Source organism: Dendrobates tinctorius, unplaced genomic scaffold, assembly GCF_039654945.1.
Source record: "Dendrobates tinctorius isolate UK_male_01 unplaced genomic scaffold, ASM3965494v1 ptg000004l, whole genome shotgun sequence".
In the NCBI taxonomy this organism is placed as follows: Eukaryota; Metazoa; Chordata; class Amphibia; order Anura; family Dendrobatidae; genus Dendrobates; species Dendrobates tinctorius.
Window position 1 is genome coordinate 16,852,109 of NW_027361672.1, and position 15,318 is coordinate 16,867,426.

At 41.9% G+C, this 15,318-nt stretch overlaps 1 protein-coding gene across 2 annotated transcripts in view; it reads right to left on the reverse strand.

Annotated features, from left to right (window-relative positions):
• Positions 1–15,318, reverse strand: part of ATP9B (ATPase phospholipid transporting 9B (putative)) — a 478,099-nt gene that overhangs the window by 273,850 nt on the left and 188,931 nt on the right. For both annotated transcript variants that reach the window (XM_073566404.1, XM_073566400.1), the window contains exon 9: positions 5,704–5,784. In XM_073566404.1, the coding sequence (XP_073422505.1) occupies positions 5,704–5,784 (81 nt within the window). The remainder of the gene's footprint in view (positions 1–5,703; positions 5,785–15,318) is intronic.

Sequence of the window (15,318 nt, forward strand, 5' to 3'; positions counted from 1 at the left end):
AGAGGGCACAATGACGTGTTTAGTGCGCGCCCTCTGCCTGAACAGTCACTTCAGAGACCCGGAAGACAGAGCGGCAAGTGGCGGTGGAACAGGGACAGGTGAATATCGCAGGTGCCGGGGCCCTGAGCAAGCGGCGACAGCAGCACCTGGCCCCCATAGCGTGCCGATGTCCCCGCCTGCTCAAGACACCGGCATCTGGCCTCCAGCGACGAGAGGTGAGTTTTTTTTTTATCGCAGCAGAAGCATATGGGGCATATATATCTATGGAGCATCTTAAGGGGCCATCAACCTTTATGCAGCATTATATGGGGCATCTTATGGGCGCCATAAACCTTTATGCACCATTATATGGGGCATATTATTCTATGGAGCATTATTAACCTTTGTGCAACATTATATGGGGCATATTTTATGTATGGAGCATCTTATGGGGCCTTCATTAACCTTTGTGCAGCATTATATGGGACATATTTTTTGTATGGAGCATCATATGGGGCATCTTATGGGGCCATAAACCTTTATGCACCATTATATGGGGCATATTATTCTATGGGGCATCTTATGGGGCCATTAACCTTTATGGAGCAGCATATTGGGCATATTATTCTATGGAGCATCTTATAGGGCCATCAACCTTTATGGAGCAGCATATGGGGCATATTATTCTATGGAGCATCTCATGGGGCCCATCAACCTTTATTGAGCAGCATATGGGGCATATATATCAATGGGGCATCTTATGTAGCCATCAACCTTTATGGAGCAGCATATGGGGCATATTATTCTATGGAGCATCTTATGTGGCCATCAACCTTTATGGAGCAGCAAATGGGGAATATTATATGGAGCATCTGATGGGGCCATCAACCTTTATGGAGCAGCATATGGGGCATATATATATCAATGGGGCATCTTATGTGGCCATCAACCTTTATGGAGCAGCTTATGGGGCATATTATTCTATGGAGAATCTTATGGGGCCATCAACCTTTATGGAGCATTATATGGGGCATATTATTCTATGGAGCATTATATTGGCCCATCAACCTTTATGGAGCAGCATATTGATATTATTCTATGCAGCATCTTATGGGGCCATCAACCTTTATTGAGCAGCATATGGGGAATATATATCAATGGGGCATCTTATGTGGCCATCAACCTTTATGGAGCAGCATATGGGGCATATTATTCTATGGAGCATCTTATGCGGCCATTACTAACCTTTGTGCAGCATTATATGGGTCATATTTTATGTATGGAGCATCTTATGGGGCCTTCATTAACGTTTGTGCAGCATTATATGGGACATTTTTTGTATGGAGGATCTTATGGGGCCCATCATGAACTTCATGGAGCATTATATGGGGCGTATTTTGTATGGAGCATCTTATGGGGCCCATCATGAACCGTATGGAGCATTATATGGGGCTTCTGATTCAATATGGATATTCAAAGACATTTAACCTACTGATGTCTCCACTGTTTTTACTTTTTTTGGTATCTATTTTTATTTTTGAAATTCACCATTAGCTGCTGCATTTCCCACCCCCTAGGCTTATACTCGAGTCAATAAGTAGTCCCAGTTTTTTTGTGGCAAAATTAGGGGCCTCGGCTTATACTCGAGTATACACGGTATCTTGTTTTGTTTTTTCTGGTACTTTTGAAGTTGCCCCATAATATCTATAGCGTATCCACTTTTTTGGAATTATCCAGAATATAAATAATTATTTTTATAAATTCTTAAGACATTAAATAATATAAAGTCCAACAGTGATCAAGATGAGAACATTCAAAACGAACGTTGCCACATTCAACACTCTTTATGGTCAGCACACTGAGAAGGCATGAGTAGCAGGCACGAGGTGGCGTACATACCAAAACAGACAGAATATGTTCCCCACCTTCCAAATTCTCCCTTGATTAATTATACCAAATTTGTTAATGTTTCAATGTGTTTTCTCATGTTTAAATTTATATAAAGTTACATATAAAAGAAAACTAAAAACAAAAAAACAAAAACAAAATCCAGATGATTGATTGTTGTATTCATCATGTCTGCTGCTGTTTCATGTAAATTCCAATTTGACAACTATCTCAACGAAATGGTGATTATAGCGTGAATTGCTTCTTTTAACACAAATTGGGACTTGAAGGATGCATTCTTGAGAAAGTGATGTTCCCCATGAAATGTAGCCAGATAGGCAAACTGTTAAGTGCAGCACTCTACTTACTGTGATGGATGTCTTGTTATTACAATGACCATACAGACACTTGGATTGACAACGTTCAATGGCGTTACCCTTATTGGATCTTATTACTATTGTATTATATGCTCATTCTATAAGTAAGACCCTTTTGATCATTTAATATGCAAGACAGGATACTTATGTACAGTATGTCTAATCACATGTGAGATATACCGTATTTTTCGCATGTGCACATGGTGATCTCAGGACTGAGATCTCGAGAGATTAGATTTCAGCGTTGAGATCTCATCTCTCGAGATCTCAGGTCCGAGATCACCATCAGCGTATGCGACGCCCCCGGCGGCGGTCGCCATATTGCCGGAGTCCATCACACAGAGGGAACCAAAAGAGAGCCCCGGGCTGGGCACCGGAGACACCGCTGGGCACCTGGAGACACCCACAGCACCATCGGACACCCCTGCGGCCTACACTCAGTAAGGCATGTCCGCTTTGTAAGACGCACCCCCATTTTCCCCCCCAAATTTTTGGGGAAAAAAGTGCGTCTTACAAAGTGAAAAATATGGTACTTATTGCCTATTTTGGTATCTACAACTCAATTTTTTCACTGATTTTTCCACTTGGAAATATAATTCAATAATCCAATTATAAATATGATTACTACTCCTCTGGGAACCAGTGTTATATATATGTCATTACTTTCAATATACCTTACTATGATAATATTCTATACCTTCAATATATATACATTCACAGTGAAGTAAATAATTATTTGATCTCTTGCTGATTTTGTAAGTTTGCCCACTGACAAAGACATGAACAGTCTATAATTTTAAGGGTAGGTTAATTTTAACATTGAGAGATAGAATATCAAAAATAAAATCCTGAAAATCACATTGTAAAAATTATATAAATTTATTTGCATTTTGCAGTGAGAAAAAAGTATTTGATCACCTACCAACCATTAAGAGTTCTGGCTCCTACAAACCAGTTAGACGCTCCTAATCAACTCATTACCTGCAGTAAAGACAGCTATCTTACAAAGTCACCTTTATAAAACACTCCTGTCCACTGACTCAATTAATCAGTCAGACTTTAACCTCTACAACAAGGGCAAGACCAAAGAGCTTTATAAGGATGTCAGGGACAAGATCATAGACCTGCACAAAGCTGGAATGGGATACAAAACGATACGTGAGACGCTGGGTTAGAAGGACACAACTGTTGGTACAATAGTAAGAAAATGGAAGAAATACAAAATGACTGTCAATCGACACCGATCTGGGGCATCAGGCAAAATCTCACCTAGTGGGGTATCCTTGATCATGAGGAAGGTGAGCGGTCAGCCTAAAACTACTACTTGTTAATGATCTCAAGCCAGCTGGGAATACAGTCCCCAAGAAAACCATTGGTAACACATTATGACGTAAAGGTTTAAAATCCTGCAGTGCCCTCAGGAGGATCCCTCTACTCAAGATGACATGTGCAGGCCCCTCCAAAATTTGCCAATGAACACCTGGTTGATTCTGTGAGTGATTGACAGAAGGTGCTGTTGTCAGGCTAATTTCACACTAGCGTTTATTCCATGCAGCGCACGGCGCCGCTAAGCCCCGCCCCCTGCCGGCTCCCTGCCCGCCCCATCCGATCATCGCCGCCTACTATCGCACATGGACGCATGCAATCTGCGCACCCTATCTTTAGCATAGGGTGCGCAGATCGTGCGCTGGCCGTGCGCTAGTAGGATTTTAGCGTGTGCTGCGCACTTTTGAAGGTGCGCGCGTGTCCCCCGAACGCAGCATGTTGCATTTTGGCGCGCTCTGCGCACCTTCAAGAGTGCGCAGCGCACGCTAAAATCCTACTAGCGCACGGCCAGCGCACGATCTGTGCACCCTATGCTAGAGATGGGGTACGCAGATCGCATGCGTCCATGTGCGATATTAGGCGGCGATGACCGGATGGGGCAGGCAGGGAGCCGGCAAGAGGCAGGGCTTAGTGGCGCCGTGCGCTGCATGGAATAAACTCTAGTGTGAAACTAGTCTCAGATGAGATAAAAATTGAGGTCTTTGGCATTAACTCAACTCACCATGTTTGGAGGGAGAGAAATACTGCATATAACTCACAGAACATTGTCAGGCATGGAGGTGGAAACATTATTTTTTGGGGTGTTCCTCTGCTAAGGGCACAGGACTACTTAACCGCATCAATGGGAAAATGGATGGCGCCATGTACCGTAAAATCCTCCACTAGGACATTAAAAATGGGTAATAGCTGAGTCTTCCAGCAAGACAATGACCCAAGACATAAGACATACAGCCAAGGTAACAAAGGAGTGGCTCAAATAGAAGCACATTAAGGTCATGGAGAGGCCTAGCCAATCACCAGACCATAATCCCATAGAAAACGTATGGAGGGAGTTGAAGCTCCGAGTTGCCAAGCGACAGCTTCAAAATTTTAATGATTTAGAGATGATCTGCAAAGAGGAGTGGACCAAAATTCTTCCTGATGTGTGCAAACCTCATCATCAACTACAAAAAACGTCTGACTGCTGTGCTTGCCAACAAGGGTTTTGCCACCAAGTATTTAGTCTTGTTTGCCAGAGGGATAAAATACTTACTTCTCACTGCAAAATGCAAATCAATTTATATAATTTATTCAATGTGTTTTTCTGGATTTTATTTTTGATATTCGATCTCTCAATCTTAAAATTAACGTACCCTTAAAATTATAGACTGTTCATGTCTTTGTCAGTGGGCAAACTTACAAAATCATAAAGGGATCAAATAATTATTTCCTGCACTGTATATGCTGTTTTTTCTCTGGCTATGTGAGGGTTTTCTTTGCCACTCTTTCGATCTTTTGTTTCAAATTTTAATATGAAGTCTTAAGATTGATTTGCTACAATAAAAATGATTGCTTACTTGGAAGTGCTATAATATAGGCCGCCTTATCTTTGGACACTATACTAGTGTCTACAATAAGTCTGAACATCACTTGATTGGTGGAAAGTAAAAGAACATTATATGCGTCGCCTATGAACAAAACTCAAAAAAAAAAAAAAAAGTATAAAGCTGTTCGATGTGATACCAAATGAAATATTTTTCCACAAACTTTCAGGGTTGTCTGATTTTTTTCTTGTTGCATTTACAAATCTAATATTTTGTAGCTGTTTTTCTGTTCAATAATATGCTTTTACTGTAGATATTTGTGAGCATGCTGCCTTGAATATATGGGACTGGAATAGCTATAAATATTCTGCAATAACCAGCTACAAATGAGAGGTAAAAGCACGGACGTAGCAGCACATAATCCTAACAATGGGGCAGGTGAGCCTATCAGTGACTGATCTCCTGACAGTACCAGTATTCATCTACGAGGTGCTGCAGGTGTGCTGCACATTGTTCTGGGGGCCTGCACCTCCCCTGCTAAGCCGTCAATGCAATATTGTCTCCAGGGCATATTATGTGGATATGAAAAATTAGAGAAAGCGTTTACTTACCCGTGTAAAGTTACCTTCAAAACTGTGAATATCCAGTTGTGGCTTCTGAGCATAAACATAAGCATTGATTGAAAAGAGATCCTGCAATAGAGAATAGCTGCAATTAATAAACAATGCAGCTCTATCAATAAATAAGGGAATGTCATAGAAGGCCGACTAAAAACAGCTTGTTCATTTCTAAATATGATACCATCGATTTTCCTTCTTTGTTCATGAAACTAAATCTTGGAATCTTTTTTTTCCAACACATAATGACAGAGATCGAGCAGACATATCACCAAACAACATGTTATGGATAACTTTTATATCTGATACTTCGAAACACATTTATTCCTGAGGGAAGGTTTACAGCATCACAGTAATATGAGGTTCACGGCACGTCACACACAGAGAAAAAAAGAAAAGATTCGGAAAAGGTCACAAAGTCTTATTATAAGATTGATTTCCACTCGTTCAGGGACAAATATTTTCTGAACTAGAAATAGACTTTGTTGAACCAAAAATATTTCATTTCATTTTTAAAACTATTTAAAAAACATAATCGTTGCCCTTTTCTAAAATGTTCATGAAACCTAAGAATAAGCATATGCATAAGAAAAAGGAACTTATTGCTGCGTGTTACGCCCAAGAAGGTAAGTCTGCGTCCCGTGTGTGATGGGTGCTCTAGATTCCTCAGTGTCAAGGTCAAATCATAGAAAGTTTTCCAAAAATCCGGCACGCCATAAAATCAATTTTTGTGAAAAAACTAAAATCGGTACAAGTCACATCAGTTCCGAGCGTTACCGCCCTTCATTATAAACAGCCTGTCTATGATTAATGGCCGCAAAGCCAGAAACAAGTATGGTATGCACCTATTTTAATATTTCCAAATAAATTGATTTTATGGAGTGCCAGATTTTCAGAAAACTTTGCCAAGCATAAGCATGCTGATCTGGGATATTCACTCTTCCTTCCTTAGCTGTAGAAACTATTTCAGACTTCTGTATAACAATAATCAAAATACAGATTGGAAGGAAGAGTCTTGAAAAGTAGGCATGTCTTTTATATATTTCCTAGTAGAAACCTTAAGGCTAAGTGCACATGTACCGGAACTCTCGCGGAAATTACCGCGAGAATTCCGGAACTCCAGTCCGCGGGAAAATCGCATTTTAAATTCCCACGATTTTCCCGCGGAAAAACTAGCATTTTGCAAGCGTAATTAGCTTGCAGAATGCTAGCGTTCTCCAAGCGATCTGTAGCATCGCTTGGAGAACTGATTGACAGTTTGGTCACACTCGTCAAACACAGTGTTTGACGAGTGTGACCAACTTTTTACTACTGAGGCCGCCTATGCGGCATCAGTAGTAAAAGATAGAATGTAAAAAAAAAATAAAAAATGGTGTTAGACTAGTTTCACACTTGCTTTTTTTTGCAGCGCGTTTTTCCCGCAAAAAAACGCATTGAAAAAACGCATACAAAAGCATACAACTGCTGCGTTTTTTTCAAGCATTTTTATGAGCATGCATGAAAAAAACGCAGCGTTTTTATGCGTTTGTATGCGTTTTTAGTGCGTTTTTACCGCGTTTGCGTTTTTTTCCAACATTAGGTGGCCCCTCACACTAACCCAAACCATGACTTTACTAACCCTAACCCTGACCCTAACCCTAACCCTGACCCTGACCCTAACCCTGACCCTAACCCTTAACAAAACCATACTTAACCCTAACCCTGACCCTAACCCTAACCCTGACCCTAACCCTAACCCTTAACCAAACCATACTTAACCCTAATCCTGACCCTAACCCTGACCCTAACCCTTAACAAAACCATACTTAACCCTAACCCTGACCCTAACCCTAACCCTGACCCTAACCCTAACCCTTAACCAAACCATACTTAACCCTAATCCTGACCCTAACCCTGACCCTAACCCTTAACCAAACCATACTTAACCCTAACCCTGACCCAAACCCCAACCCTAACCCTGACCCTGACCCTAACCCTAAACCCCCTTAACTAACCCTAACTCTAACCCAAACCCCTAAATTCCATGGTTAAAAAAAAAAAAACGCATATGCAAAAAAACGCATACATGAGCATGCCAGTGCGCACATATGCGCATCCATAGGCTATAATGGCCATTTTTAGCGCAAAACGTGCGCATATGTGCGCATGCTCTTTTTTGCAGGGCCAAAAAATGCAACATGCTGCGTCTGGAAAATACAAACGCACACCCCAAAAAAACGCAGCGCATGAAAATCGCATACATGCGCTTACAAGCGCGCAGGTATGCGCACCCATGTTAAATATAGGGGAAAAACGCATGCGCACATATGCGTTTTTTTCCAGCGCTAAAAAACGCAAATGTGAAACCAGCCTTATTCTCACCCTCCGACGTCCCGCGCATCCGTTCCCAGTAATCCTTTGCGAAAATGCCCGTGATGACGTCAGTTCTCACGGGATCGCGACGTCTCGCGGTAATTCGCGATGACGTCGCGCGAATGACCACGAGACTTCGCGATCCCGCGAGAACGGACGTCATCGCGAGCATTTTCGCAAAGGACTACTGGGACCGGAGCGTGAAGAGAGGCGGGAAGGCTGCGCGGGACGTCGGAGGGTGAGAATAACAATATTTTTTATTTTAAATTCTATTTTTTACAGGGATATGGTACCCAAAGCCCGGAGGACAGTCTCCTCTCCTCCGGACCGTGGGTACCATCCGCAATTGTTCTGCTTACTTTCCGCATGGTGTGCACAGCCACATGCGGGAAGTAAGCGGAACAAAGCATTCCTATGGGTGCGGGATCGCCGCGATTCCGCAAATTAATGAGCATGCTGCGGTTTTTACCGCGAAGCGATTCCGCCGCGGTAAAAACCGCAGCATTAGCACAGCATTGCGGAATCCCATAGGAATGCATGGGATGCTTATTTTTCGCGGCAAAATCGCGCGGTTAAAACCGCCGCGGAAACGCGAAAAAAATGCAACGTGTGAACTCAGCCTTAAGGGAATCTGTCACCCCATTTTTGGCCTATCAGCTGCCGGCACCACCATCAGGGGCTTATCTACAGCATTCTGTAATGCTGTAGATAAGCCCCCGATGTAACCTGAAAGATAAGAAAAACAAGTTATATTATACTCACCGGGGGGCGTAGTCGGGTGCGGTGGGTGCAGGTGCCGGGAAAAGTCAGAGAGGTACGGCGCCTGCACACTGCAGTACTTTACTCTGCCCTCAACAGTGCAGAGTAAGTGCGCCTGCGCAGGAGCTGCGGCAGAAGTGAGAAGGAGGACGTCATCGCTACAAGATGGGAGGTGCCGGACCCAGACCGCAACACCCATCGGACTGGACGCCCGGGTGAGTATAATATAACTTTTTTTCTTATCTTTCAGGCTACATAGGGGGCTTATCTACAGCATTAAAATGTCAGGTGCAAATAATTACCTTCATAGGTCACATGCTTAGTGAGCGGAAGTCCACCTGCGTGCACTCTTAAGTGTCACAAGGTCTGTATATACACTCACCTTTTCCGAAAGTCCACAGAGACTGAAAACAACAATAACCTCTTAAAGAATAGGGGTATTTCCATTTTTGGGTTGTTTTTTGATCCCCTTCTTCCCAGAGACAGATCTTTTTATCTTTCTGTGAATAAGACCATGTGATGGCTTGTTTTTTGTGAGATGAATTATACTTTTGAATTACACCATTAGTTTTACCATATAATGTACTCAAAAATGGGGAAAAAAATTCTAAGCGCTGAAAAATTGCAAAAAAAAGTGGAATTCTACGATTGTTTTTTTGTTTTTTCACCATGTTCATTAAATGTTACATCTGACCTGCCATTATGATTCTCAGCGTAATTACGAGTTCATAGATACCAAACATGGATAGGTTATTTTTTATTTAAGTGGTGAAACAAAAATCCAAAGTTTATAAAAGAAAAAAAAAATAAATAACCTCGCCATTTTCTGAGATCCGTTGTGAGACTAGAAGCGGTGATCTCCTGTAGTCCTGCTATGTGTAGCAAAAATGTTCATCTACTATGATCGCCGACCACCGCGTGGCACACACAGCAGTTTGGCAATGGCAACCACAGGGATCTCCTGCAGACCCCAGGGCTGTCATGCCAACCCATCGGCGATCATGTGACTGGGCGCCACTAAGATGCGCATCTGGCTTGCACAAGTTAAATGCCACTGTCAGAGACTGACAGCAGCATTAAAAAAGTAAACAGCCGAGGGTGAATCGCGATTCCACCCACGGCTGTTAGGGGCATATTACAGCTGATCAGACCAGCTGTCGTGTGCTGGAAAACATGCAGATTCAGAGTCTAAGCCCGCACCAAAGAGGGGATGGCGACCTACGTTAAATATAGATGTCATAGCTCGTTAAAGGGTTAAGCAAGAGGCGACACTAACCAAACAACAGCATGAAGGCCAAGGAAATCTCCTATCAAGTCAGGGACGAAGTTGTTGAGATGTACAAGTCAGGGTTGAGTTATAAAAAAAATCTCAATCACTGATGATCCCACAAAGCACCATCAAATCCATTATCATCAAATGGAAAGAACATGGTACTACAGCAGTCCTGCCAATATTATCAAAATCCTGCATCCAATGCCACCCCCCATGCAGGTGTGATTTCAGCTTCATGTGGCAGATTCAGGGTTGCATCCAATTCTTCCAAGTGATGCCTGCTAATTGACATACCTTGCAGAGCTGTCACAATAAAAAGTCATTGGTGTTAGAAAAAGGGCACAGTACTGAAAACGACTACCGGCATACAACCTGTGCCTTTCAACAATTTCTATCATGCAATGCCAGTCACAAAACCAACACAGATCAAGTCACATGAAGCCAAAGAAAAAAAAGTTATGCAACTTGATAATTTCCAAAAGAGAGTTTTGAAAGCACATTTTTTTTTTTTTAAGACAAACTGCAGCTGGGAGATGGGAGTTTTCTGGATTTGGAAATTAAGCTTTAGATAACTATTGGCCTGCACAAAGTAAAAACAATAAATTTTGCATAAAACAATCACAGGTCTCCTATCGACTACATGAGCATCACTGTAAGATCCTGTGATTGGCAGCAGCGGTCACATACACTGCAGTTGTGATAACACAGATGTAACATGTCAAAGAGGAATCACTGAAGAAGTGGAGAAAGACGAAAAGTGATTAGTGAACGTGCTTGGTGAAGGTGTTATCCGAACATGCTCGTGTGCTAACCAAGTGACTTTGGCGTGATAAATTGCCTAACAAACTGGCAATCCCTGCATGTGTTGCATCTGTCGAGTAGCCACGAGACATGCAGTCATGGGAACTCGAACATAGTATTAGAGCACACCAAAGTCTATCGGTTAGCATCCAAGCATGTTTGGACAACACCTTCTTGGAGCATGCTCGCTCATCACCTCTGATGGTAATCATAAAAAACCTAGTTGTGGAAAGTCAATTTAACCCCTTAGTGACAGAGCCAGTTTGCAGCTTAATGACCAGGCCAATGTTTACAATTCTGACCACTGTCACTTTATGAGGCTATAACTCTGGAACGCTTTAACGGATCCCGCTGATTCTGAGATTGTTTTTTTATGACATATTGTACTTCATGTTAGTGGTAAAATTTCTTCGATATGTCTTGTGTTTATTTATGAAAAAAATGGAAATATGGCAAAAATTTTGAAAATTTTGCAATTAAAAAAATTTAAATTTTTATGCCCTTAAATCAGAGAGATGTATCACACAAATTTTTTAATAAATAACATTTCCCACATGTCTACTTTACATCAGCACAATTTTGGAAGCAAATTTTTTTTTTGTTAGGAAGTTATAAGAGTTAAAAGTTGACTAAACTGTGTTCCAAATTATTATGCAAAAAGAGTTTAGGAGTGATAAGGTTAGAATTTTTTTGTTTGTCATTTAAACTCATTGATGGTGATGTGTGTCAGGGCTCTTTATATCACTGAAAGGAATTGCAGATACCTGTGCACATTAGTTTGGCAGGTGTGTCCAAATAAAGGCAAGACTACTTAAGAAGGCTGTTCCGCATAATTAAGCAGCCTACATTTTTTGCCAAAATGGGAAAGAAAAAGGATGTGTCGGCTGCTGAGAAGCAACAAATTGTGGAGTATTTAGGTCAAGACATGACTACAATCAACATTGCTAAGACACTTCATCGTGATCATCGCACAATCAAGAAGTATGTAGCTGATTCCCAGCACACACGTGTGCGTGCTGATAAGGAAAAATTGAGGACTCTTTCCAACAGGCAATTGCATCAGGTTAAAAGAGCAGCTGCAAAAATGCCTTGTCATAGCAGCAGACAAGTTTTTGAAGCTGCTGGTGCCTCCAACGTCCCCCGAACAACAAGATGCAGGGTCCTTCAGAGGTTAGCAGCTGTGCGTAAGCCATTCCTGTCGACCACCTCCATCCACTGCACACAAGCAGAAACGGCTCCAGTGGGCCAAACGATACATGAAGACTGACTTCCAAACTGTTTTGTTCACCGATGAGTGCCGTGCAATGCTCGATGGTCCAGATGGATGGAGTGGAGGATGGCTGGTTGATGGACACCCCATGAAAACATGGCTAAGGCGCCAACAAGGAGGAGGTGGAGTAATTTTTTGGGCTGGAATCATGGGGAGAGAGATTGTCGGCCCCTTTAGGATCCCTGAAGGGGTAAAGATGAACTCCATAATCTATGTGGAGTTTCTAAAACAGCACTTCCTGCCATGGTTCAAGAGGAAGAACCGTGCTTTCCGCAGCAAGATCATTTTCATGCATGATAATGCACCGTCTCATGCTGCAAATAACACATCTGCATCTCTGGCTGCTATGGGAGGACAAACTTATGGTGTGGCCACCATCTTCCCCTGACCTCAACCCCATTGAGAACCTCTGGAGCATCATCAAAAGGAGTGTCTATGATGGCGGGAGGCAGTTCACATCTAAGCAACAGCTCTGGGAGGGTATTCTGTCCACATGCAAAACAACTGAAGCACACACCATCCAAAAACTGACAAATTCAATGGACGAGAGAGTTCAGAAGCTTCTTTTGAACAAGGGGTCCTATGTGCAAATGTAACATCAACTAGAATAAAGTTTTGACTTGAAAACTGTTTGATTTCATTTTGTAATAAGCTGATAATGCTTATAATTTCACAATTGACCATTTTTTTTTTCAAAATAAAAATAAAAAGGTTGAAAACTCTGCTGTGCATAATAATTTGGAACATGCATTTTGAGTGTTTCTTATTTTTAAAAACATCCTGTTTTCATAGGCAGCTTGTTCAAAAGCATTGCAATTATACTAGAATATTAGATGACTGGAAAATAACAATTACTGCAATTCATATAGGTAATTTAGAGAAAATATGAGGAAATATTTTTTGCATAATAATTTGGAACACAATGTAGTGATTTCTCATTTTCACAACAAAATTTACAAAACCATTTTTTTTTAGGGACCACATCATATTTAAAGTCATTTTGAGGGGTGTACATGACAGAAAATACACAAAAGTGACACCATTCTAAAAACTAGACCCCTCAAGGTGCTCAAAACCACATTCAAGAAGTTTATTAACCCTTTACGTGCTTCACAGGAACTAAAGCAATGTGGAAGGAAAAAATTAACATTTAACTTTATTTTTTTTGCAAAAAATTTCTTTCAGAACCAATTATTTTATTTTCACAAGTGTTAAAAGAGAAAATGAACCACAACATTTGTTGTGCAATTTCTCCTGAATACGCTGATACCCAAAATGTGGGGGTAAACCACTTTTTCAGTGCACGGCAGAGCTCGCAAGGGAGGGAGCGCCGTTTGACTTTTTCAACGCAGAATTGGCTGGAATTGAGATCGGATGCCATATTGCGTTCGGAGAGACCATGATGTTCCTAAACAGTGGAAACCCCCAACAAGTGACCCCACTTTGGAAACTAGACGCATTAAGGAACTTTTCTAGATGTGTGGTGAGCACTTTAACCCTTCAAGTGCTTCACAGAAGTTTATAACGTAGAGCCGTGAAAATGAAAAATCTTTTTTTTTTCCACAAAAATGATATTTTCACCCCCAAAATTTTATTTTTACAAGGGTAACAGGAGAAATCATACCCCCACAGTTGTTGTGCGATTTGTCCTGAGTACGCTGATACCCCATATGTGGGGGTAAACCACTGTTTGGGCTCACGGCATAGCTCAGAAGGGAAGGAGTACCATTTGACTTTTTCAATGCAGAATTGGCTGGAATTGAGATTGGAAGCCATGTCGCTTTTGGAGAGCCCCTGGTGTGCCTAAACAGTGAAAAAACCCCACAAGTGACACTGTTTTGGAAACTAGACCCCTTAAGGAGCTTATTTAGGTATGTGGTGAGCACTTTGAACCCCCAAGTGCTTCACAGAAGTTTATAGACGCAGAGCCGTGAAAATTAAAAATCATTTTTTTTCCTCAAAAAATGATTTTTAGCTCGTTATTTTTTATTTTCCTAAGGGGAACAGGAGAAATTGGACGACAAAAGTTGTTGTGCAATTTGTCCTGAGTATGCTGATACCCCATGTGTGGGGGCAACCACTGTTTGGGCGCATGGGAGAGCTTGGAAGGGAAGGAGTGACATTTTGGAATTCAGACTTTGATGGAATGGTCTGCGGGCATCATGTTGCATTTGCAGAGCCCTTGATGTGCCTAAACAGTATAAACCCCCCACAAGTGACCCCATCTTGGAAACTAGACCCCCGAAGGAGCTTATCTAGATATGTGGTGAGCATTTTGAACCCCAAGCGCTTCACAGAAGTTTATAAACGCAGAGCCGTGAAAATAAAAAATCATTTTTTTTCCTCAAAAATGATTTTTTTTAGTCCGCTTTTTTATTTTCCAAAGGGTAACAGGAGAAATTGGACCACAAAACTTGTTGTGCAATTTGTTCTGAGTACGCTGATACCCCATTTGTGGGGGGAACCACTGTTGGGGAGAGCTCGGAAGAGGAGCGCCATTTTGGAATGCAGACTTTGATGGAATGGTATGTGGGCGTCATGTTGCGTTTGCAGAACCCCTAATGTGCCTAAACAGTATAAACACCCCACAAGTGACCCCATTTTGGAAACTAGACCCCCCCAAGGAGCTTATCTAGATGTGTGGTGAGCACTTTGAACCCCAAAGTGCTTCACAGAAGTTTATAACGCAGAGCCGTGAAAATAAAAGTCTTTTTGTTTTCCATAAAAGTGATTTTTTTTTTAGCCCCCCAATTTCTTTTTTTTCCCAAGGGTAACAGGAGAAATTAGACCCCCAAAGTTGGTAAATAGTGGAGACCCCTCAATTTTTGCTCCATTCCTAATCCCAACACACCACTAACCCTAATCCCATCCCTAATCCCTAATCCTAATTCGCCCTAACCCTAATTCTAACCCTAATTCCAACCCTAGCCCGCCATTTTCTTCCGGATCCAAGATGGCGGCGCCCACCGGAGGACGCCGACAGGACAGAGGACCACCGGGAGGGAATCCAGGACCACCGGGAGGTACAGGGGGGGGGATCGGGGACCCTATTTCTCTCTCCTCTGATGTGCGATCACATCAGAGGAAAGAGAAATTATATGCAAAATTGCGGCTTTTTATTTTTGCGATCGCCGTTATAGGGTTAATAACGGCG